Source organism: Diadema antillarum, unplaced genomic scaffold (genome assembly GCF_040938485.1).
Source record: "Diadema antillarum isolate AM-2024a unplaced genomic scaffold, OU_Dant_1.0 seq00000474_RagTag, whole genome shotgun sequence".
Lineage (NCBI taxonomy): Eukaryota > Metazoa > Echinodermata > Echinoidea > Diadematoida > Diadematidae > Diadema > Diadema antillarum.
Window position 1 is genome coordinate 204,764 of NW_027271441.1, and position 27,492 is coordinate 232,255.

General features: G+C 38.9%; 2 protein-coding genes across 2 annotated transcripts in view; one reads left to right on the top strand and one right to left on the bottom strand.

Annotated features, from left to right (window-relative positions):
- LOC139733385 (uncharacterized) overlaps nucleotides 1–5,094 on the bottom strand; it is a 72,005-nt gene extending 66,911 nt beyond the window's left edge. The window contains exon 1 of the mRNA XM_071644215.1: nucleotides 4,930–5,094. The gene's annotated coding sequence lies outside the window, so the exon portion shown is untranslated. The remainder of the gene's footprint in view (nucleotides 1–4,929) is intronic.
- An 11,882-nt stretch (nucleotides 5,095–16,976) lies between these two features.
- LOC139733395 (uncharacterized) overlaps nucleotides 16,977–27,492 on the top strand; it is a 30,130-nt gene continuing 19,614 nt past the window's right edge. The window contains exons 1-5 of the mRNA XM_071644225.1: nucleotides 16,977–17,524; nucleotides 22,313–22,415; nucleotides 24,405–24,529; nucleotides 25,849–25,945; nucleotides 26,626–26,882. Coding sequence (XP_071500326.1) covers nucleotides 17,376–17,524; nucleotides 22,313–22,415; nucleotides 24,405–24,529; nucleotides 25,849–25,945; nucleotides 26,626–26,882 — 731 coding nt within the window. The 5' untranslated portion in view covers nucleotides 16,977–17,375. The remainder of the gene's footprint in view (nucleotides 17,525–22,312; nucleotides 22,416–24,404; nucleotides 24,530–25,848; nucleotides 25,946–26,625; nucleotides 26,883–27,492) is intronic.

Below are 27,492 nucleotides of genomic sequence, written 5' to 3' on the forward strand. Positions count from 1 at the left end.
GTCATCCTGATTACTGATTGGTCGTGCCTAGACCGCTGGCGCTAAGCTTGAATAAACATTGCGGAGGTTGCTAGGAGTGTACCTTCTATTGTCAAAAGGTGAAAACGTCTTGCTTCCCCTTGATCATGATAGCGTCGGAAGGAAAACTTTGAAGGCGGTTTTTTCGAAACGCTGATTTCTTAAACCACTCGAAATGCGGTAATATAATCATCGATATTTTGGCAACCGAGTACTTTTATGAGTCATGTTATATATGACATTAAAGTGGAAGAGTAAGGAAATAATGTCATGTCATTTTCAGAAAATTGTCCTCCCCCGACTTTCGGATCCTTTTGTTGCAGCGGGTCACATTTATTCGATCATCACAAATAGCAGGGCGCATAACCCGGTGAAGTGGTCCCACCTCACATCCAACTGGACCCCATAGAAGACCAGCTAAGTACTGTACAAATATTGTAGCTGAATATGGGCTATCCAGTTATCTTCTCAGATGGAAAAATGAAACAAAAAAAAAATGGTAAAACATTGGAAGTTACAATGCTAACCTCATATGGCAATGAACATGTAAAGAGTTCTTCAGTACTCTACAGTAACCACAGGTGCCTACACAGGAGTAAATGTCAGTATATTATCCTTTGATTTGAAATATTATTATGGTTGTACTTTGTTAGTACATTGTATGATTTTTTTTTAATGCCTCATTGTTGTTTAAACCATCAGTCTAGCTATTTATAACTCCTCTAACAACTAAGCAATGACTCTATCCAAAAGTAGACAAGTCATACATCCTGCAGCAAATTCTAGTTTTTTCCATTGTGACACATTTTATATCTTTATAGTTTCTGAAGAGCCAAAAAATGGGGGGGGGGGGTTGCAACTTGCTGTCACTTTACACTGTCGCTCTCATTCACTGGCTTCCACTCATACGCTCTTAGGAGACTTGACCTTGCAACTGCTTGTAACAGTTTAGAAAAGTTTTCAATTAGCGAACAACTGACATACAAGTGTAGGCCTATGCGCTAGCCTGCATATTGAACACGTACAAGGTAGTGAGCACTTTTCATTGTGCTTTATTGGGAATGACTGTGTGTCTGCTTTTAGGCAATACACAGCAACACATAGGTATGCCAAATACTCAAAGGCATGACCTAGGCATTATGAGCAGTCTGCTGCGCGTACTAATACTACAAACATGTACATCAAAAAAACCCAGTAGAGGTTTGTTTTCCACAGAGCCTGTTTTAGGGTCTACGGACCCGCTGAAAAAGGGTTATTCCTCCTTTAATCCCCCAACTATATTTAAAACAAAAAAGTGCACCATGCTTCAAATTGAATTATTGCATATCTAGAGCCCTAGGGTTGGGGTTGATAAATATTTTAACCCGTTGAGGACGAGTCCCGAGAATACTCGGGCAAGCGTCTATGGGAAATGCGTGTTGTAGCAAAATCAAACCGTCCTCAACGGGTTAATAGTTTTCCCCTCTCCCACCCCCCCCCCCCCCAAAAAAAAAAGTTCCACCTTTACTCAATATCCAAACGGTCACCATCTTTTAAAATGTTGGAATAGTGCCACGAAAAAGGCTGTCGGTTCCAATTCGCGAAAAATTCATTCCACGAATATATCATGTTTCACAGTATACAAATTTAACACACATCGCCGACACATGGCATTTAAGCCGCGTAGCTGGATCGCATGCACATGCTGTGTGTGTATGCAGGAGCGTACTTGTTGCCTTTTGCCATGGCTAATGCCATTCGCATCTGTATTAAACGGTAATGATTTTGATTACAACACACGCACAGGACATCCACAAATCACACACTCCTGAAATAGTGACTCCAGTTTGAGCTCCCTTGCTGATGATGATCACTACTGGTATACCATGATTCCCATGCGATCAAGTAAAGTATGGCACGGCACTTGTGGGACTGTGAGTGTACATTTACTAGAGGAAGACCAACGTGTAAATAGCCATCAAAGGTTAGCAAATTTGAGCAGGAGCGAGCATGTTATGTATGCACACATTATACTGCATAGCACACGCAGTATGACGACACAGTACCAAGGGAAGTGGCTTCTTCTGCGCTGGTATACAGGTATGTTGCATTAAATGAAATGTACTTGTTTTTTCTAAATGCTGCATGCTCATTAAATGCTCGCTGGGGGTTCTCACAGCTATGCAGCTTCATCAGTGCCATTTGCAAACATGAAGGTCATTGTTTCACTCAAACTCAGTGAAAAAAAAAATCAGTAATACATGTATGACTTATTTAATAGGTAATTTTCCCAAGATAGAAACATCACTTTGCCAAGAAATTTAAAAACAAATGTATTTATCTTAATAAGATAATTCTTTTTCAAACAATTCATTATCCACTTTCATGGAATCTCTCATTCTGGAATAGAGTCTATCAAATCTGCTGTGTAGACCCTACACTCTACTGAGTACTATTATTAGTATCAAGTAAACTATGAACTAAGCTTCAAGTCTAGTTTAGGGATAGGCCTAGGAAACTTATCTTCAAGGTTTTACTTTTAATGTTGTGCGTCATTGGATCAGCAATCCAGGGGTTAAGGGGCAATGCACTGTTATGATCTTATAATGGCACTAATTTTATTGATACTTTTATTTTTAGACCCTGAAATATCCACAATCAGACAGTTTTATCATATTGGAAGTAGTCAATGTGAAAATCGGATTTTATTTTTTTTTTTTTGACATATACTGTACAGACACAGTTGTATTCTGACATGTTTCAACTTCTCAAATTTGCTACTGCAAAAACACTTTGGCAATCAATAAATAGTGCAATTTTTGCCATAAATATTGCTGGATACCTACAAAAATCTCCCAGTTACCGTTTTGCTAGTCACTCGCTAATCCCTGATATGAATGTGTGTATGCCTAGTGTACACACATCATATTCTAAAATTAGCCAGCCACTCTGATGGAAAGCCGACATCTACTGCTCCTGGGCCCTGTTGTTGCTAGAAACTTTGCAGTTCAAAGGGTGTGTACAGTTCTGGTTGAGGTGGGGATTTAGCTTTTAAACACAACTCTAAATGCGAGCCCCCAAAATCATATACGTCTTCTTTCTACTTCTATCAACAGGGCCCATACCAGAAGCATTACACTTAAAATACAGTACTTAGCTTAGCAGAAGCTTGACCGAAAGATCGGTCTGTATCTGTCCGTCGGGGAATGTTCCGCGGAGACTGCGTCTGGCTTCACGGATCCCCTCCGTATACAGACCGAAGTCAATGATTGCGGCTCCTGTGTGGAGCAGTCGCGCACAGATCAAACGTTACGATAAACCAAATTTCAGACAGTTTTTTTACATCCAAACAAGTTTGACATGACATGACACATTATGCAGCAATATTTGGGATAAATTTCTCAAATGTGCAATCGAAATACTCACATAAACTCGGTTATAACGCAGACATTTTATCGATATCGCAACATCGCCGTTCGCAAGCTGTAAGTCGCCATTTTGAATCTGTAAGCCAATCACATGCGAGGTACGTGTTTTAGTAAAACAAACACGTAGAAGCTACCTCGCATGTGATTGGCTAATAGATTCATAGTGTATGTTTCTGCAGTTTGAACGTGACGACGCGACAGGCTGTGTTTTACGTTGAAAATTCTACTAAAATTTTGGATTATTCATTAATCTGGTGAGTTTAATGTATTCTTAAAAAGCTAATTTCACTATACAAGCTTAAATTTGCCGACCTAGGGCCGTGAATTAGACGCAATCGAGAAGGGTGAGGTACCTCACCCAATTTTCCATAGAGACAGTGGTTAAGAACATCCACACAGCAATGGGTACTGCAACCTTCCGTCTGTCTACGGAGGACAGCGTTAATGGCAAAATATAAAAAGAGTCCTCCGGACAGACGGATCTTTCTGTCTAAGCAGAAGCCAGCATACATTGACAATTAACAATTTGCTGGCTAAATTTAGCAGAACGTGCGTCTCAGCTCTGCCATGCGTACACGCACATGCATCATGTGTAGCTAGCAAATCTTGAACTGGTTTTATTCCTGCATGCATGCACTCATCTCAACAAGGTTTACCGGTAGGCCTACCTAGATTTATTGAAATATGAAAATGAAATTTGATTATTCATGGCTACAATGTAGGCCTAGTTACAATCTATATTTGTATTGTATTTGTAACCGTTAATGACATCGCATAGCACTGCCATCATGTAGACCCTAGAGAATTCTGTTAATTCTGTAAAGTGTAACCATAAATGTCAGTTAACCTTGTTACAGCACAACCAACCCTGGCTGGCCTGGCCTGGCCTGGCCTGGTCAATGAATGGAGTCAGGTCACTCAGGTGTCACTTGTTGGTTGGGCTCATTCTGTAACACAATGCCCCCACAAAGTTACACTTTATCACCTCATAGAAAACATGTGCATGTGCCACATCTTCTAAATTTAATCTCAATGTCAATCAACAAGTAGGTCTAACAGTTAGACCTAAGTCATGTAACTAAGTCACGTGATTCTTATTTGTTGGAGAGATAATTTAGGTGGATAACGCTCACGTCAAATTACTGTCATACTGAGCTGTAGAGTGTACAACTACAACTAACGTTAACGTTACAAGACGGTGTGTTACAACTGTAGTTTTACTTAGTCTCACCGAAAACACACACACACACACAACACTACTCTGTGTACTGATGTGGGAAGTCAGTTCTTCACCAAGCAGACTTCACTCTAGTCTAAGAACGTTACATGCCCGACAGCCGACTTGCAACGGTTTTACGTTTACACTTCAGTTTCAACATACACGCCTCCTGAACAATAACGTTACGAGCTAGCTGTTCCGCGGGACCAAACGATATGCAGTCGGCAATATGCACCGTTTCAAAAACAATGCCTTTCTGCTTACAAACCTGCCGTCGACACATACCTTGCTGTTACGTTCGGTCCAGGATTTTAACCTAGCCTCCATATACCACTCATTTCTGAACGGGATAACTCCACAGCTGCAACGAGAATGGTATTTATCCCACCCGGAAATCGTACTGCAGGACACAGTTTTCGCAGCACTTCCTGATCCAAAATGGCTGATAATGTATGGGGCTAGGATGCGATGTGGACGCTGGTAATGTAGAGGGCGTGTTACAGGTGCTGCCATTTTCCACGTTTGAAACGCCAAGATTGCCTGACCCAAGTACTAACGTTAGTAACACAATCATGTTTTTAGAGCAAAGGAGCAAAAATTATATAATATGAAAAAATTATACAGGTATTTGAATGGGAACATCCTAGAACCAGATTTTGTTTTGTTTTGTTTATATATATATATATATATATATATATATATATATGGGATTAAAACCTAAAATGTTTTGTTTTGTTTTGTTTATATATATATATATATATATATATATATATATATATATATATATATAGATATATAGATATATAGATATAAAACGCATTGACAAATCTAACATGTGATTAGTGAGACAATGTATAGGCCTAATGCATCACTTTCAAGAGGAGCGTGAGTATATTGAGTTAATGTCCTCTCTTCCAGTCCAATCAATAATAGAAAGAGAATAGTCAGAACAAAATATTGATCATACACAATAAAATAGCTGATCAAAAGTCACACAACATGAAAACGTTGTTGCTCGTTTTCGTTTTGTGTTATGCCAGATGTTGGATATAGTACTTACACAAAGCTCTTAGAATTACTAAGTATGTTAATGGTAGGCCTATAACACTCAAATGAAGATTATACGCCTACATCCCAAGAGAGGTAATGTAATTCGGTACACGATATTGAATTATTTAACAGCAAATGAAATCAAAATATTTTTCGGACATTATGCAAATGGCGAGTTTGATACCTTGCTACTAACTAAATCACTTGTTTTGACAAAGATATCCTAGAAGTGAAAGCAAATAAGCATGAACAAAGAAATATCTTCAGAATTGAACAGGTCAATTAAAAAAAAAAAAAAAAGCTTATGGGATGATCAAAATTTCGCATGCTATCAAGCAAGAGACGGTTTAGTATTTGTCATGTATGCAAAGTAGTATAGACTGGATGATAACATTGCAAAATGAGTCTCCCATCACGTGACAGACCAAGCCACTCAGTCACCTTTCCACGACTCTTGGTGAAAGCTACAACAACCAATGAAAGTGCTACAGCCCTGTAAAATACCTCGCAATGAGGGGAATTTGCCCGCGACAGAAAAGGGTGATGTTCGTTATTCCGAAGCACACAAATTCCCTATTATACCTATAGAGGTTCTTTCACATGAAAATGAAAAAAAAGGGCTCATTAATCTAGACATTAATTTGTGTCATTATATGAAGTTTTGTTTATTATAATATACTTTAACGGGGTTGGCGCGGTATTCCAAAGATTTATTGTGTGATCCAAAAAATGAACTAGGGTTCATTATTTCGAAGGTTCGGTATTCAAAAAGTGAAGTAAGGTTAGGTGTTTCGAAGGTGCGTTAATCGGAACATTTTATATTATAGGATCAACGAACCTTCAGAATAACGCACTGCAAACTGAAAGGTTTTAGGTTTAACACCATGGGTGCCCTTATTAAATCTAACTCCGATCAAGTTTCAAGGACCACACCCACAGGTGTAAAGACTATGTCGTGATGGTGTTGAAAAATGTTCACCCCGCACTGTTGGACATGGATAGCTGGTGATATTTTTGACACTGCGCTAGTGAACAATGACACCGCATGGAGTTGATCTGATCCACCTGGTGTTAGTGTCAATAGTATAATACCCGCCCAGTATCAATAGGAGACCACACCAACTGGTGTTACTGTGGTGTAAATGTGTTCACATCTTTTTTCCTTTTTTTTTTAAATCGGGTATTTTATCGGCAAGTTCTTGATCGTCTTGTTGAATGTCAAAATCGACAAGAAGAACAGTATAGGGGCTTAACTATTAACTATTCAAAAATATAACGAAGTGACACCCGGAGGTGTTATTTTAACGTAACACCACAAGTGAGCACCGGAAATTTAACACCAGCTCAGTATTTCACATTTAACACCGGACTTTTGCAGTGTGAACAGCAGAATTTTCAAAGGACTAGGCACTTATACCTATAATGGGTTATGACCACTTTATGTCATTTTACGAAATTTGAACCAAACAACCTTAACAGAAAGACAAAGGAAACCTGATATCATTCGCGTGACTTTTTACATCCGCCAAAGAGCCGAATATAATTTGTCGTAGATTTGAAGGGTGGGATTTCACGGAGCACGCGAACGATTTGCGAAGGACGCGAATGACAAAATCCAACATTCGGAAAAGTTTTTCTCCGAATACGCGTTCCGACCATGAAGCCGAAAACTATTCTTGCGCAATTTGTGCGAAGTTTCCACGACGTATGTGCGAATGTCGTGTGTATCATTGCTAAAGTACAGCATGTTACGTATACACAAAGAACACGCGACGGAAATGCGAACAACGAAAAATTTTCAATAATCATGGGATAAAATGTACCCGAGGAGAAGTGGGAGCTGTCTTGAGTCGATTTTTGTTTCTTTCCTCTATTTCTCCTTTCTTTTTCTCTCATTTTTCTATCGAGTGCTAGCCTACATTTTTTTTCCCCTAGGACCTATCTCCACTAGTAAAGCATTTGATTTTTTTCTTTGCAGCCGTTCTCCAACACATAATGTCTATAGTTCAAATGAAATTTTGCATACTTGAGATTAATATCAAGTGTATTCTGTGATTTTTTTGTATATCAAACATTTCTTTCTCTTTGCTGGTCTTTAATTTCTTTTCTTACTGTAGTTGTTAATAATGACGTTTAGATTTATGGTACGATTTTTATTTGTAGAAAACGTAGGCCTATAGGTCATACATCTCCCAAACGTGCACCAAACGTTCGCGAGAATGTCTCAAAAGGTACTCGAACAGTTTGCGATTACGTCGTAAAATGATCGGAAAAACTTCGCAGATTTCGCGTAACATACGCGAGACATTCTCCAAAGTTTCGGAATCTGTTTGGGGTTTCACGAACATTTTGCGAACATCGCGCGTGTCTTGCGATGGTCTTGCGCATATGACGAGGCTTTAAAGACACTTTCGAGAACAATTCACGGGCAAATCACGACCAAGAGTGTGCGGAAAAGGTTCGCAAAAAATTTCAAACTTTTTTGAAATTCTCGCCGAAGTAAAAACGACATTCGCGAACAATTGACGACGCTTCCGAACCCTCACGTTCGTTTGGCGATCTTTTGCAGACTAAAATACGAATGCTGGATTTTGCCATTCGTTCGCGTGCTCCGTGAAAACCCACCCTTAGTCCGTTGTAATGTCTAAATCAAGAAGAGAATTAAGGTAGCCCAGGGAGTACACACCTCCCTGGATCTAGACAATAGACTCGAGATAGTCCTATTAGGGAGAAACCACCACCAACTAATCATGTACAGTTAGATGAGAAGATGATTAAACACCCCACCCCCGCAACTCTCCAGCTGGTCTTTGTTCACAAATTCGTGAATGTTTTTCATTGTTGTGACAGTGCTTTGTTCTAAGTCATTGAACAGTGACAACATCCCGGTATAAAAGGAAGGTGCACTTCTCTCTAATCCACGAAGGCTATTATGGCTAAGTCCCTCATGCACACATTTAGGCCTATATCAGTCGAATTGTCCAACGAGCAACGCCGACAAATCGTTGCCCTGTGGGAGGAGGGAATGTCAGTAATTCAGATTACTAAACGCTTTCGAATGGGTAGGCCTATACGTATCGGGGTATAATATGCATGCCTTCAAAAGGTGTGTGTAAACGCCGTGGGGGAAAACACAGTCATCCCACCTCTCTGTTCTGACTAGCGACTGTATGGGTCCTGGCAGAGGACGTAGAAAGACCTTGAATCAGGAAGATACAAGTAGGTAACTCCTGCATCAGGCTCGTTTTCAAATCTGCACAAACTCTGGCAGCTCACTGGGGAGGAAAGTTTGGTAAGGGAATCCTAAAAAGGATCTGACCAAAAGGCGCCTAACCATAACGCGATCCATAATCGTCATGTCCTCATTTCCCATAATATATCTCGTTCAATCACCAGAGACGCATCAGGTGAGCCACACCACAGTCAAGGATCGGACGGTGGAGGGTATCTGGAGTCATTTTCGTCCAGTTTCTATTGTGTTATTTTTATTACAGGTTTTGTTTTTCTTCCAACGATGAAGGACGGTGAGTTGGCTCAGTTGGTAGCCCGTCTGCCTCAAGGTCCTAAGGACCCGGGTTCGAACCCGAGTCTGGACTGAGCAATGTTGTGTGTAATCATACCGTCCCCTCTATAGCAAAAGGCAAAACACTCTGTCCCTCGGATAGGACATAAAATGGAGGTCCCGTGTATGAGAGAGTCACAATTTATGCACATAAAAGATCCCGCTTCATTCATTCATCGCAAAGTGCAGGGCGTTTACCCAGTGAAGTGGTCCCGCCTCACACCCACTTGGACCCCATGGAAGACCAGCTTGGTGTATAGCTAAATATGGGATATCCAGCCATCTTCTCAGATGGAAATGAACAAACAAACAAGAGTGAGAGTGAACCTATCACCTCATGATTATGACTCAAGGAACCCGACCTATACCCAAATGATTGCAGGTTAAGTCACGACCGGGTTGGCAGCTTTGGAGTCGGGAATCTTGTCGTCGGGATATGGATAACATCACCACCGGGAGCTTGAATTGTACATAGACTTTCTTTATTGTTTCCATCCTTGTATAGGTAACATCTTTGGCGATGCGCAGTTACATTAGGGTTCTGCTCATTTTCAAAGATGACAGGGCACCGGTGCACAGGGACTGATCATGCAGGGATGGACCAGTGGTATGACGAAAACTATTAGGTGGTGCATGTCAACAGGGTGCGGTGGCCGGCGCAATCACCAGATGCTAACCCGATAGAGAATTCATGGGATGACATCAGAGACCTCACCAAGTAGAGGACCGACCAACCATAAAGAAGGGTTTGATCTGCTTTACTTCAAGATCTGAGGCAGCATCACCCATGCAGGCGATAAGACTGCATTTTTTATGGCGCCTCTGCGCGACTCTATACCAAGGAGGCGAGCAGAGTTCTAACCTCCTTGCAGTGGCGTATCTAGGGGAAACGGCGCCCGGGGCAAGCGCGAAAATTGCGCCCCTAATTTCTGAAAAAGTGTTCAACCCCAACCCCATCCCGGTAGGGACTTTAAACAAATTCTACATGATATGCTTTTTTTCAAGCACTTAAAAGGGGTCTTTTGAGGGTGAGTTAAATGTAGCGAATTTTCATAAATTTTGGCGAGCGAGCGCAGCGAGCGAGCCGAAATTTTTTGTATTTCAGCTTACAAAACATGGAAATCTTGCCATTTTTTGCTTATCAAATCTTACAATTCTAATCAAGATATAGTGACGGCCTTAAGGCCACCGCACACTACACGATCAGACTGGTCTTAAGGTCTTGAGCCAAGCTGGGTCTTAAGACCAGTCGTACGACCGGACACCGCACACTATACGACCCGACTGTAAAGCGCGCGCAGTGCGCACTGCGTGCGCTTGCATTTTACTGCATTGTGAATGGCTGAAAGCTCACGACTGGTCGTAGAAATTCAACATGTCAAATCTCTACGACTGGCGCTAAGACCCAGTCGTACGACTGGAAACTGGCAAGACTGTGACGTCACACTTCTAGTCTTAAGGTCTTAAGACCGGTGAATCGGGGCAAAATCGTGTAGTGTGCGGCGGGCTTTATAGATAACGATTTATACCAACAGACTGAGGACTTTAAAAAAATACTCTAAATTAGTGCGCGCGAGTGAACCGAAATTTGTATATTTCTGCGTCATCATCACGTTTTGTTCTTATCTCTCTTATATATATATATATATATAAATTTTGGCGAGCGAGCGCAGCGAGCGAGCCGAAAATTTTTGTATTTCAGCTTACAAAACATAGAATTCTTGTCATTTTTTGCTTATCAAATCTTACAATTCTAATCAACATATAGTGACGGCCTTATAGATAACGATTTATACCAACAAACTGAGGACTATAAAAAAATACTCTAAATTAGTGCGCGCGAGTGAGCCGAAATTTGTATATTTCTGCGTCATCATCACGTTTTGTTCTTATCTCTCTTTATATATATATATATATATATATATATATATAAATTTTGGCGAGCGAGCGCAGCGAGCGAGCCGAAAATTTTTGTTATTTCAGCTTACAAAACATGGAATTCTTGTTTTTTGCTTATTAAATCTTACAATTCTAATCAAGATATACTGACGACCTTTATAACGATTTATACCAACAAACTGAAGCCGAAATTTGTTTATTTCCGCGTCATCATTACGTTTTGTTCTTATCTTTTTTGATTTGTTTTTTTTTGCGCCCCCCCCCCCATGTTCGAAACCGTTGCCGTCCTCTTTTGATCCAATCGGCGATCGCCTTCAGAACGAAAGAAATTACAGCCGCTGCTCAATGAAACATTTTGCCTGCTAAATATTAAATGACATGTGTGAACACAATAGACATTGTCATTTTGTCCGCGTCATCGTCACGTTTTGTTCTTATCTTCTTCTTCCTTTTTTTGATAAATTTTGGCGAGTGAGCGCAGCGAGCGAGCCGAAAATTTGTGTATTTCAGCTTACAAAACATGGAATTCTTGTCATTTTTTGCTTATCAAATCTTACAATTCTAATCAAGATATAGTGACGGCCTTATAGATAACGATTTATACCAACAAACTGAGGACTTTAAAAAAATACTCTAAATTAGTGCGCGCGAGTGAGCCGAAATTTGTATATTTCTGGGTCATCATCACGTTTTGTTCTTATCTCTCTTTATTTATATATATATATATATATATATATATATACATTTTGGCGAGCGAGCGCAGCGAGCGAGCCGAAAATTTTTGTATTTCAGCTTACAAAACATGGAATTCTTGTCATTTTTTGCTTATTAAATCTTACAATTCTAATCAAGATATACTGACGACCTTTATAACGATTTATACCAACAAACTGAAGCCGAAATTTGTTTATTTCCGCGTCATCATTACGTTTTGTTCTTATCTTTTTTGATTTGTTTTTTTTTTGCGCCCCCCCCCCCCCCCGTATGTTCGAAACCGTTGCCGTCCTCTTTTGATCCAATCGGCGATCGCCTTCAGAACGAAAGAAATTGCAGCCGCTGCTCAATGAAACATTTTGCCTGCTAAATATTAAATGACATGTGTGAACACAATAGACATTGTCATTTTGTCCGCGTCATCGTCACGTTTTGTTCTTATCTTCTTCTTCCTTTTTTTGGATAAATTTTGGCGAGTGAGCGCAGCGAGCGAGCCGAAAAGTTTTATATTTCAGCTTACAAAACATGAAACTCATTTTTTTGCTCATTAAATCTTACAATTCTAATCAAGATATAGTAACGGCCTTATATAGATAACGATTTATACCACCAAACTGAGGACTTGAAAAAATACTCTAATAGTACGAGCGAGTGAGCCGAAATTTGTATATTTCCGCGTCATCATTGCGTTTTGTTCTTATCTTGTTTGATTTGGGTTTTTTTGCGCCCCCCCCCCCCCCCCGTATGTTCGAAACCGTTTGCGCCTTTTGATCCAATTGGCGATCGCTTCAGAACGAAAGAAATTGCAGCCGCTGCTCAGTGAAACATTTTGCCTGCTAAATATTAAATGACATGTGTGAACACAATAGACATTGACATTTTGTCCGCGTCATCATCAAGTTTTGTTCTCACCTTCTTTTTTATTATATATATTTGGCGAGCGAGCGCAGCGAGCGCGCCGAAAATTTTTGTATTTCAGCTTACGGAACATGGAATTCTTGTGTGAACACAATAAACATTGTCATTTTATCTTGTTTGATTTGGTTTTCTGCCTCCCCCCCCCCCACCATTCTCCCTCCCCCCCCCCCCCCTTCCGAGCGATTTTTTTCTACTTCTTCTTCTTCTTCTTCTTCTTTTTTTCTTCTTCTTCTTCTTCGTTTTTTTTCTTTTTTTTTCATTTTTTGCGCCCCCAAGGAGTGGCGCCCGGGGCACGTGCCCCCCCTTGCCCCCCCCCCCCCCCCTAGATACGCCACTGCCTCCTTGACTCAATGATGCGCGCCGCCAACAGAGGGCGCGGGTACCCACAAAATCAACTGGAACGTTAAATTATGAACGTTACATGACAGATGATTCTTGACATCCCACCAAATTTCATCAGATTTGCATTCGAATAAATGAAAAGGCGTTAAAGTTCAAGCGATTTTCGTCAGTGTTCTGCTCGCACGGTTTATCAGTTTAGAGAGAAATTCATTCATTTCAACAACGTATATAAAGTTGTCATTTCATTTCTCGTCAGCTGGATAGACGTTAAATTTTTCGTCCCAATTTATACCATTTTCAATAAGCACACAACCTCGCACTTTGAACGTTCAAATTCAATCGACCTTAACAACATAACAAGTTCTACTTCTATGTAATTCATACCACATTTTCTAAACTTTAAATTCCTCTTTTTGTCACTGTTCTATATAATTAGATTATGCAATTTCATTTTCATTTCAAAGTTTCATTCAATCAGTAAATTTCAGTTATATTCTAATGCATTTTTTCCACGTGATCTTTCTTCCAGTTTCAGTTTATTTCCAGACAGTCTAAACCCTTACGATATGGTCATATCTTATAATCTCTTGCATGTCCACATGCATCCATTACATGAAAGAACCCCATCATTAAACTTTTTGGTAGTTTTTTGTTTGTTTGCTTGTTTGTATTGTTGTTTTTTCGCCCCATATAGCTGTAGATATTTTTTCAAGAGTGTCACTAGTTGATAGTCTTGTTGATTGTCCAATATTCTTCAGTCACAAGTTCTGTCCGTATTCGAAATATATTAAACTCTCCTCGAGCAGTCGATAATATCATGTATAAAATATGAAGTGTTACGTGACGTACGTGTATAATAACGGAGTTATACGAAGTGTTGCTTGAATTCGATGGAAGTTTGTCAAAGGAATGCGAAATTTTAGTAAAAGGCAAAGATCCCATTTTCAAATTACATTGAGTTTGTATGATTCATTCAAACATGATAATGAGTCACTACAGAGAACATCAGCAGTAATAAAAACACTGCCCAATAACTGCTGTAAATGCTTGCTCTTTAGTGAAATTGAATTCCACGGCGGTGCCGATGGAAATTTGAATGCGTTTCACGTGTTTGTTTGTTTGTTTGTTTTTTTTACTTGGATGCGTTTCACTTGCATTTTAAGATTTGAACACGCTTTTAACACGTTAATGTGAGAAAATCATGAAATCGCACACTTATGAAATTAAATTGAAAGAAAAAGTTAGCTTTTTTATGTTCACCTCGGTGATCATTCAAATTCACTCGAATTTGGATTATCGCATCGTTAAATAAAATACAGATCTGACGAAATTAGGCTGGAAAACTTATGAAATGTGCCCAATATATTCGATCTGCCAATATTGATTAAGACAGCCCTGATTTTCATGTCATAGATTGTCTCTGCATTCAATTCAAAATGATTTTATTTCCATATAAAGTAATACAAAGTTATATACATAACGCTTACACGAGTACATAATATTTAAAGGAACTTTGAATCACGTAAGTTTCAACAAAACATGAATACGATTATTATAATGATATCAACTCTGGTTTGGATAAATAATCAAGTAAGCAACATAATCTTGATTTATAACTCAAAATGGAAGAGAGGAATTTACATGGTGTAATGCATTTTTTCTATGTTGAAATACTTTTGGCGTATAGTTATAAATGTTATGATTGACACAAATGCATTGAATTAAAATATACATGATGATGAGTTTGAATGCCGAAACGGATGAAATACAATAAAGAGTAGAAAGAAATCTTTAACATACTGAACTCGTTACATAAGAATATTTTTGAAGAATTATCAAAATTATCACATATATTTCATTTAATGCAATCATTTTTTTAAGCAACTTCTATCTAAAATATCTCAAATTGAGAAAAAATATACCTGATTTTGCATTTAAAATTTTTCATAAGTACATACACACACACACACACACACACACACACACACACACACACACATATATATATATATATATATATATATATATATATATATACAAATAAATAAGGCCTATGGTGTGTTTGCGTGTGTCATTCAACTGTCCAATGCATTGGTTACTATACTGTATGCTTCTCATAACACAACTACAGACCGTGACACGGCAAATACTCCTGCGACAATAATATTGCTCCGGATTTATTTTCTTCAAGGACGCAGGATTAGTGTTAGGGTTGTGATAGGGTTTTAGGTTTAGTTTGATTCGAGATGAGAATTAGGATTATATAGGCTAAAGGTTTTGTTTGTGGTTGGAATTTACATTTGGCTTCGCGCGCAGATATTTCTTGAGAGTAAATACAGTATATTGCAGCAGGAGCAAATGTCATGGAACCAACTAGATACACACTCACATTATGCATAATTATTATTACTGCATGTTGCCGGTTCAACGTGTACGTTCTTGCACACGCTCTGCACTGGTCGTTATCTGCTTCTCATTTCGTGGACTTTTTTGTGTGTGTGTGTTTGTTTCTCACGTGATTACAATCATGGTCAAAACCAGTAATTCGCGAGTTTACATCCGTTGGGTTCAACTGCCCTCGCGCAATGGATATACCATATTGCGAAGAAGACATGGACTTTAGCCTCTCCGAAAAGTTGTTGGCGGTGTATGCACATTGCGCCTGCCAATGATGGAATGATCAAGGGTTATCGGTGAATTCGAAGTAGCGTAGGCTAGCTGTTACGGTCTCCTCCCCCGCCCCTTCCCCTTTCTCTCTCGCTTTTACTGTCTGTCCCCTCGTCTGCCCCGCTCTTCTCTCTCTCTCTCTCTCTCTCTGTCTTCTTTCCTGCGTGCTGATTGGTTGGCAGCAGCGATGGTCAAAGTTTTGACGAATCATTGCCCTGCACCACTCTCCACGTCGTCTCTGCATCCGCCACTATCGATGTTTACTACCGAATGGCATGAAGTCTATACATGTCGTATTATAGTCGGTCATGTTTAGCACCAGATGTATGGCCTACGTGATGCCCTGGCCTTCCGTACTGAGAAGTGTATGAACAGACATTTTCTGCATAATATTCTTGTACCCGTTTACATATTATTGTATGAGCATGCACCTATACTGGCAAGGCACTACCGTCATCTTTATGCACGAAGTATTTAAAACTTGTAAAATGATTTATGTCTTTTTTATTACAAAGGTCACGGTATTTATTATAATGATAGCATATAGATCTTCTTTTTGTGTGTGATATGAATGAATGTGTGGTACATTCTGTTAGTAGTGTATGCCAAGGAAGACATGCATCAATCTTCAGTGGTTAATCTACATTCTGTTTTAGATTTTCCATGTGCTTTTCCAATACGTATTTGTGAGAAAGGTTTTATGGAGAAACCTAAGTGGAAGAGTGATTCAAATCGATTCATTTATTATCAATCTATACATGACATTGAGAAAAAACAAGGAGCAAAAGTAACAGATGCGTTGTTTTATCGTTTAAGCAAGATCACTATACTAATGGATGTCATGTGACGCGATAGAAATTACACCAACAGATCAGTCATTATACCCAAGGAGGTACTAGTACCTCCTTGTTATACCTTAGCAGTCTGTAATTAAGACTAGTATAGTGACCCGGCTGCTTAGATTCATGGCTGAGCGAGTTTGGAGGAAACAATACGAGAGCAAAGAATAATGGGGAAAAAACCTCATCCAACAACAACAACAAAACAAAACTGTCCCCGGGATGGGCTCTCGGGGACGCAAAAGACAGTCGTCATTATATCACGTGGATCGAGCAAATAGAGATTACAATAGACCTTTAGCCTGTCTCTAAACTGGCGGCCGCAGTGCGATGTTCCATTAGTGTGCGTCAATAAGATTGCAACTTGGTCCAGAAGCAGGCAGAGCTATAGTAGTAACTTTCGTGTGAGACAGTGCGAGGCGGGACCTCGACAAGTCATGCATTCCTCAAGGACCATTACAGGAAAAGTTAGTCCGAGTTAATGAGTTAATAACTCTGGTGGATTTACGCTCCAAACGCCGACAAAGTTTTAATGTGATGTATAGCATGCACTGGGAGAATATCACGCGAAACTGTGGGGTTAATCAATACTGCAGACAGTGGTTGTTGGCATAATAAACGGTGCAGTGCAGTCCTATTACAAGTCGTCTAGATCTGCCTTGTGTTAGGTTTACAGGTCGCGGTCTTCTGAGAATAAGTTGTTGAGGTCTTTCTCAGTACGTGTACGAAGAGGGATCGACATGTGGTTCGTGTACGTCTTCCTTCTCGGGGCACTGTTTCCCGGGAGCTTGCAGGAGGTGGGATGGCAAATCGGGCCGTGCGAATGGCAGTTCACCAATGGAAGTATCATTGATTTCAACAGTATAGGAAACACCGACGGGACACCCAGGTAACAACCCATGCGTACAAGCGGTGGATCACTTTGAAGTTAATCTGGTGGTGGTGGTGGTGGTGGTGGTGGTATAATATGGTGGAGAGGGCCTGGAGGGATAAAACCGCGAATAACATGAATAAAATGACACTGGCCACATTTTCGTTTGCTTCTTTGGGAAATATATTAACTTAAAAATGCATAGATACATATTCGGAGAGGGACGCTATGGGATCACAGGTGAAAGGGAAATAACTATATTACTGAAGAAGATTAGTGTGAAAGTGCTTCAGTTAATTCCATTTATATAGATATATTGCCATCGTTCAAATCAATTTGAATAATAATAATATATAGACCTATATGAGTATAATGAAATAGATTGATCGACACACAGGTTAAGCTTAGCAGAAAATCATCAGTCCCGTACAAGTCCATTTCTTCTTGTACCAACTCAATACCCATGCTCATTTGATTGTTTTTTTTTCAAGACTTTCTTGTCTTATTGTCGAGCTCGATACTTGACCAATTTCACTCAGTGTCTTATAGCTATAGTGGGCCTGTATTATTTGGTGTCTAGTTCATGGGTCGTATAACTCGTGGGTGACGAGCTCGTGAGATCGTTGTCTTCCGTGTAAAAAAACCCCACAGAATTAGACCCTATAATGGTTAATTATGGCACATCACAATGGTCATCATGAATCAAGCACCCCAAATAATGATGGCGTGACCTCGGACGACACATACCCTATAATTCAAATGGCGTATTTCGTGATGTTACCAGTTAAAGTAGCTAAGTTTCTATACATAATCTTAGGTGCAATGTCCGTCGCATATTTTATATAGGACATGAAATGCATGGAAGCCCCTTGTGTGACCCGGTCAGAACCAACGGACGTTAAAAAAACAACAATGATATTGTATATATATATATATATATATATATATGATAATATCATAATAATAATGATAATAATAATAATAATGATAATGATAATAATAATAATAATAATAATAATAATAATAATAATAATAATAACGATAATAATAATGATAATCCCGCTTCATTCTTTCACAGCAAAGAACATAGTAAACAACCCAGTAAAGTGGTATATATACGCCATATTCATACAACTGGTTCCCATGGTGATGACAGACTGGAAGAACTCTACAGCTCAATATGGATCAACCAGCCGTCGTAACAGTTTGAAAATGCAAATTAACGAATGATACTCTAAATGGAGTATATTTCGTTGTTATGCCAAGAACAATACATGGCATATAAAAGAAAATGTTTTTTACACTCTAGCTGACAAAAAACCCCAACATATCAATTTCATTCATACAATAAGGGACTCAATTAACCAGATATCAGATTTAAATGTATATAATCCACAACGCTGTATAGTGAAAATCGAAACCTATCTTTTGTGAAATGTATGGATATGAGACCATAATCCCTAAATGGCGACAGAAAGAAGAAGAAGAAGAAGAAGAAGAAGAAGAAGAAGAAGAAGAAGAAGAAAATGTTTTGCGGGAAAATGTCGACGACGCCGTATATCTACAAACAGACCGTTTTCGACGAATTTTTTCTTTTCTTTTTGGGGCAGGGGGCACCGTCAGATGACGAGAGAACCCCTGGGCTATGTGAGAAAGCCATACTGTAAAACGTACACTTGTAATACCCCAAATAATGATTAAGTTCTTGAGAAGAGCTCCTTAGCCTTACATTAATATACACAAGACGTTGACACGCCTCACATACATTATGATACATCACACTCAGAGGGATTATTTATAGATATAACGACCATCCATGTCATTTATGATTTAACGACCATATCTGTGTATGCCCTATGCCTTATAGATTTTCATAAGCTCATGCACACAGACGCACATAAACTCTACGGCACAATATTATGTATCATGCACTGCTCTTACTTTGGCACTCACACCAGTGGCGGATCCAGAGCGGGCGCAACCGGCGCACGCCCCCCTTTATTTTTCGTTAAAAACAAAAGAAATAAAAAGAAAAACTATGAAATGAAACCCGGAAGTGGCACCAGAAATATTAGTCACGCCCCCCCCCCTCCCCCCTTTACAGAATTTCTGGATCCGCCCCTGCACACCCATGCACTCTCTATTCCTATCTAATATTTTTATTAAACATCTGGTTGCTGATTTCTTTTTTTAGGAATTCTCGTGCTCAACGTCAAATCTTACGGTGCACCACGTATTCTTTCTGGAGTAAGTGAGTGGCCCTGAAAAGGGCCTACCCAATCCCGACATTTCGGCAAGCATGTTCTCGCCGTTCTCAAGGGAATGAGAAAGTGAGTGGAAAATCCGGCTTAAATACCCTCATGAAGGGCCACTCACTCACTTACTCACTTCAGAAAGAATACGTGGTGCACCGTGAAGCCTTCTACCACCCAACGTTCTACCGTGGAGCTACTTAGTAGCTCCATGGTTCTACCACCACGGAAGCCTTCAAAGATTTCGTCAAATCTTAGCCGTCAATGCATCACTACATCGTCGATTGTTATTCGTAGAGATCGCCATCAAAATCAAGCAATTAATCTCGTTTATCATAGCGGCCTCCTGTATTTTTGATTGCCATTTAATGATGAATTATAAAAAAAAAATTACCATTGATATAATCAACGTATATCTTGTTTATATTCTTTCATGTAATACACGTGTATTATGTGGTATAATGCATGTACTCCACATTTTCTGTCATATTGATACTTCTATATCTTGCTAAAACATCTGCCAAATCAAATCCATTATTGATTGTGTCATAGCACTGACCATTTAAGTTGCCCTCAATATCGCCCATAAAGTGCTACTTTAACCTTTGACTTCATTTCAGATCCTTGCCAGCGTTGAGAGCCTCGAAGAGCTTGTAACTTCTACGAGGCAGAAACCGCCACCCTAATTATGATAGGTTACACCGCAAAAAAAAAAACAAAAAAACAAAAAAACAAAAAACAAAACAAAACAAAACACCAAAAAACAAAAAACTACCAAACATAATATTTCTCATATCTCCAGAGACTCCAAATTACTCTCCCGTTTTCGACGGGAGATCTCCCGCCGAAAACAAATTTTTGCAAAATCTCCCGTTCTCCCGCTTGAGATTTAATTTCTCCCGCCCTGGCTCTGTGTCTCCCGTTGGAAAGGATTTCTTACTTATTGCTTTTGTATGTTGAAAAAAAAAAGCCTTTAATAGCACCAGAGAGCATCAAGAACCCTAGGAACTTCGCGCTTCGCACACATCAACTTGGAGTCTCCCGTTTGTTAGGGGTTTCAGGCGGGAGAATTTCCAGATCATAAGGTGCTTTGGGTTGGAGTCTCTGTATCTCACTACAGATGAAAATCTCTGTTTCATTGTATGTCACGGCTCCAAAGAATAATACTGTCCATAACGTAGCCGAACGTCATATGACCTTAATAGCTATCCACATCGATCGATCATCGTGAGTCTTAGTCTGAACATGGACCTAATGGTCTGAAGCAGCACATGATTCATTTCCTCTTGTACTTTGGCTTTTATCAACGCCATTATTTCAATATCAATCTGTATACATTATAATAACGGCGAGAAACTGGGTGGGCGTGTATACCGCGCTTGCGTACGCCGCGCAGCACCATGCTTTTACCATGGACGAGTACAGCAGTGAGGGAGCGCTGTGTATAATAATTAGAAGAAACTCGCCACCGTCAAACAGGAGGTTCCGAGTTCGAACCCCGCTTGCTGCTTACATCATTAGACAAGGTGTTTTATGTATTGTATGTCCTTTACTCAGGTGTACATGGTGGGTACCGTGCAGTGCTAATACTATAGGGCCCATTGAAACAGTGATTCCCTCTATTTTTCTTCTTTTTATGTAAAATACAAGGGCTTCAAACCATAATAAGCTATCCCTTCCGTATTATTTATTGTATATTATGTTTATATATAGCGCGTACATACAATGTACATTGTTGCACATTGCATACATCTAATGGACACAAAATTACTTTGTAAGCAACGTATATACAGGGAGGTAGGAATTCAGAGTATCATGTACATTGTGCCAACAATGTGTGTACATGCACAATGATAATGCAGGGGCAAATAAAGTGAAATAAAATCAATTCGACTCAAACAAATATTTCTCCCTTATAGTTCGTTGCATCTTAAACTCACAATCATCCGAGATAGTGCTCAAGAGACATCCAGGACAATGATAATAATTATGTTCAGATCGTGCGAGGTATGATCATGATGAAAAGTCCTTTCCTCAAGCATGCACCCACAAAGGTTTAACATGCAACCCAAGTCCACGCAAGGGTGCACTGACCAAAACTGAACCCCAAAATGCACCCTGATTTCTCAGTGAGTATAATAGAATACTAGTACATCGTATATCGGGAGAATAATCTCGAGTCCATCGTTTCAAGAGTGGTTAATATCAATCATGCCCTCGAAAGTGGGAAATAAAACAGAAAGTAGAAAAGAAAGAAAGAAAAAGTATGTATGGTGCACGTGACAGATTATCAATCATACACGAGGCTTGATTTTCTTATATAAATTATCCAAAGTATGCCTATCGAACGTTACTCTTTTGTATAGGATGTTTTCGTTCTCTGCCCATAATTCTTTTTTCACTTCATGTCTACCGGTACTTTTTATCGTCATGGAATAACCAGTGTATTTTGCATAGCAGCTTTGTGCTGTATGTGACTTGTATGTATAATACCATTATGACGACGATTTTTATTTTGTCTTTTCTTTTCTTTTTTTGCCCTTTTGTGGATCAGGTGGGTCAACGAACCATCAATTTATCCAGAAGGAGATCCAAGCTTGTACGCGATAAACCCTTGTCATCCGTTTAATCAGGGCGAAGGCTGCATCAATGTCACGGTGAGAATTATGTCCTATAACAACAACAACAAAGTGTTTCGATACGTATGTATATATACATATATATATATATATATATATATATATATATATATACAAACAGTCACCTGTAGTCATTGATCATCACAATTTACTACAGAAGCAGAAAGAAAAGGGGAGGGAATTGCATACGCAACTGCGTCTATACACATCAAGCAATAGTAAAAGAAAAAAGAGAATACACTGTGTATGATTGTATTTTTTATGTGTATTGATAAAGAATGAACTTTACATGAACCTTATACATAAAAATTAAAGTTATAAAATACACTCAACGTACGGCACCTCTACAGAAAAGCACATACTTTTGGGGGTAGGTCCCCAGACGTGCACACACACACACACGCTCCATGCACACTCCACGCACGCGAGTGTACCTGGACAAGCGTGCGTGCATACACAACGATAGTAACGAAAGAGGAACGCCGACAGGGACAGCATAATAGAATGTATACATAGAAAATGATGTGGGCGCCATTGGCTCGGAGACGAAAGAAAACACTGAAAACATGGAATTTGAAAAGAGATCAGCTAGACAGAGTTGTCCAACAACCCATCATGTCGAGCAGCATTATCAGTTTTATATAAATCAAATGTGAATTATTCATCAATATGCTATCCCCATAGAGTAATGTGATAATGATTATTGTTTTCGCTAAAATGCCTTATACGCTTGATGCATAAATAATGTTTGAAATCCGGGAGTTTGTAATTCAATATCCATCAGATTCCGAAGTTTATATATAAGCCTTTTGTACATGAAAGTTTTTTTTTTTTTTTTTTTTTTTTTTTAATACGTGCTACCTTGTCCTGTTTGATATCTATATCAATTTCTTCGGTTGATAAAGATCCTAAAACTTCAAAGATCCTATAAGTTCAATGGATTCAAATCGTCAATAAGAATACACTGACGTCACTCTAAAACGAGTGAAAATGAACATTTTCACTCTAAATTCACTCCAATTTCACTCTAAATGCGCTCTTTTTTTATTCACTCCTTCAAGAGTGAATATTTTCACTCGATTTTTTTAGAGAGTATATCATTGTAACTGGATGGTTTTCAGCAATGCCGCATTCTCAGCACACTGGCGTACCTTTCACGCTCAACAACCACACGATGACATTTTGAAGAACTCCAAAGCAGACAGTGATGTACAATATGTACAAAGATTGTCGTTTATTGTCTTGTTGATGAAGTTCACAATGCACCTTTGGGCTGGTTGCAAGCCGGCAATCAGTTGGCAACCGGTCGCGGGAAACATTCTGGTGGTATATGAAAAAACAAAAACGGGGGTGGGCTTTCGGACATCTAAGGAGCCCTGTTTCTTGAGAGTAGTTTATTCAAACAAATAAGGTGAGTTCCCCAATTTAAGTGCTTATCAATAAAGAGCCCTATAGCAATTTCGATTAGTGTAAATGATCTATACTGATCTATGGGAGTTTGATTGAATACATTTACATTTGACCAGGAAGGTTGCCAATAGAAATTAGGGTCTACTGATTAGCATGCAATGTGTTTCCGTAAATTCAACAATTAATATTTGTTAGCTTGAATCCAGATTTTATAATTGATTACTTCATTGTTGATAGTTTCAAGAAGTCTTATTGGATCTTTATGAGGACTATGAGAAGTCAAGACAGTTGATAGAGTCGTTGTTTGATGATTCAGCTTGTAAAGAAGGATTTCGGAGGTCAAAATTTGTCGTTTATCTATAGGTCCTACAGGTATTTTCAAAGTATAAATAAACCGATCTGGATAGAAATATAGAGCCAGGTTTTTTTTCTCTATTTTTTCTTTCCAATTTTTTGCTTAATTCTAAATTCTAAATATTTATCTAATCATTTAAACTTATTTTGTCCACTAATAGCTGTTTTCACTTTAAAAAAGAATATAATGCCGACAAATTCAACTTATTAAGTACGTTTATACTTTTCCTTCCCTCTACGCAGGCATGCCGCACAGGTGAAGATGAAAGCGAGCAAAACATTGGCGAACCTGACACGAACAACATCTACTTCGATTCCGAATCGCAGAACGTGGTCATAGAATACAGTAGCATAGACGAGTCGATACGGTATAATAGTTGGCTTGGAGGGAGAAAAATACACACCATGTTCAATTGATTTAAATGACGAAAGAAAATTAAAACAAAATAGCAATGAATCCTTCATTAACTGCTGTAATGTGTAGAAGAAAAGTGGTTTTGGGATATGTATCCGTCTTGTCTTTTTTTTTTGTCAATGACTAAGCAAGTATGTGTTATCTTTTAATCTGAGAGTAAAAAAAAAAAAATGTCATCGTTCCTAGATCCCTGCGATGCTAACACGAGCTGATGCAAGGGATATCATTTTTTTTTTCTCCTCGAAATCACTTCTACAGAAAGAAAAATGTCTTGAAGCCTTTCATTCAACAGACAATTTTGTTTCGGAAGATATAATCAGAGCACGTGTCAAACTGTGTATGATAGTGACTGATGATAATATACTCAACAGTCTCTGATGTCATGTGAATTTCCAATTTCAAATCCTCTTTACAGTAATTTTCGGGCATTTTTATGTAATATTTTTCCGATTAGTACAGAAACTTTCAGTGTTCTTTTGATGTGACTTTGTTATACTAATTATCAAGGAGAATATTAATTACGGAGTGGATGTTCTGTTTAAGGGTTGTAGTGGAAGCAAAGAGATCATCAGAGGCTTATGACAGTATAAGACGTTCCTTTCAGAGCTCATCTTGCCGATATAAACCACTAAATTAAGCCTTAAGGTTTGAACGCTGTAGGTTTGCGTCCCCAAAATTGTTTTAGTGTCATGGAAATGAGTGTTGGAAATTAAATAAATTATGTATGATATTTACTGCGCTGTTGAATACTTAGTTATGATAAAAGGGCACTCCAGGAAATCAATATTATCGAGGGACATGACGTCATAACACGACGTAATCAGAAGGATTGGAAACAACTATATAAAAACTAATCCTGTCAATCTAATAATTAATCATTTAATCATCACCGATTTTCAAGACTGTAAAAATTGATGCCTTTGAGAATTCAAACCATTATTTTGCACATGTACCTTTGATATATGGTCATCGAAATCACATCCTGTTGTGTACTAAGATGCGGAATATAGAGTATGATAAGGATAGTTAACAGTAATAACAGTAATTAGTATGACATGATAAGAATCAATAATCATTGAATAACGAGGTAGCAATGTATACCTGGTGTATTCGAGATTCGAGTTATTGCGCAAGTCATTGAAACATATCATGATATCGTCATATGCTAAATTTACAGATTTGCCGATAAGGAGTTATGATTATGGTGACAATAATATTGAAATGATGCGGAAAGACTTTCTTCGTCCCTTTATTTCTTTTCTCTCACTTAAGATACGTCACCAAGATCATTACAGCTTGTGGAGAAGAGGACCAGGACCAATTAGTTGTGGATGGTTTGCACGATCCCGCCTTGAAAGTTGTCACTTTCGTGAGTTTATAACCTTCCTCATATTCAGCAGCTGCAATATAGCTGTCATGGTCTTTCATGGGGTCCAGTTGGATGCCAGGACCACTCCACCGGGTTAAACACCCTACTCTTTAATTTACGATGAAGTGAGAACTTTTACGTGCACGAGTTGTGACTCTCTCCCGCACTGGACCTCCATTTTATGTCCTATCCGACAGAGGGACTCGAGAATCAAACCCGGGTCCTTTGGACCACAGGTGATTTTTCCACACTGTGTATAATTATGGCACACTGTACATCTATGCTGTATAGGGCGATGCTTCGCCGTAAGTTAATGGGAACATTTTTTTTCTTTAATTTGTTAAAATATGAAGTTGGTTATGTCATCTCAAGAGATTTCAGGATTACCTCACTTCAACACAGTAGCAATGATGGAAAAGAGAGTTTTGAGCAGAAATCAACGAACTCTATAGATATGTAAAATATAGTGTCGATGAATAACGGTTAAAAAAAATCCCATAAACATCCGTCTTTGCATGATAGAATCCGGGGCTGGAAGTGGCAGGGCCTAATTTTGTGTCCTTTGGCGATAAATAATAAAACAGTAAAACAGATAAACCGTCCAGTAAGAAAAGAACAGACATCTAATGTTCATAATTATTACGTTTTGATTGTCGAACTCCCGTTGGTTTCATTTTCAGCAATTTATCCTGCTATCCCGATGCGCATGTGTGGATGTATGTGCCACTGCGACAGTTCTTCCCCCAACTGGCGTTAGTCACGTACCGTTGAAGACGGCCACAGCTCCGAGTTCATTGTCGCCACACACCATCCGCCCAGCGACATCGAGGCACACTCCGCACACCATCCGTCCTATCACCACAGTGATCACGCCGCACACCGTCCGACCGCCGCCGGCACCCAAAGGGCTGACCGCTGGAGGAGTGATCTGTATCGTGTGAGTACATAACATACAGTACCCTGCTTGATAAAATCCAAAGAAGCACACAGAACATATTATTAAAATAATGTATATAGAATTGACTCCCCGTGATGACGTGTGAGAGGCAAAACTCACCATCACCCCAAAACGATATTTAATTCATTTTTCATTTCATATAATTTATTTTTTCACATCTTGCACAACTCGAGTGAAAAAAAAGAACAATACAAAACAACATAGCAATCATATGCAATACAGAATGTGGAGAAAGGGCATTGACCTGTCAAGGCTTCTCTTTATAGTAAAACATGTCAATTATAGTTAACACAAAGACATAATGATACAAAACACAACAAGCAAAACAAATCAAAAACTATATAGCAGGAAGGCACTTTTACATAATACATATGATTTTACAATTCGTTCTTTATGTTTTCTCTTGAATGAAGACAAAGAAACACGCTGCTTTATAATAATCTGGAAGACTATTCCACATCTTGAGGCCGAAATATCTTGTGGATCGCGATCTTCCCCCTGTCTTGTATACAATATGACACTTTACCTCATTATCTTTTTTTTTTTTCACAAAATCAAAATTCTGTTCTGTTCTGTTTATTGTCAGATA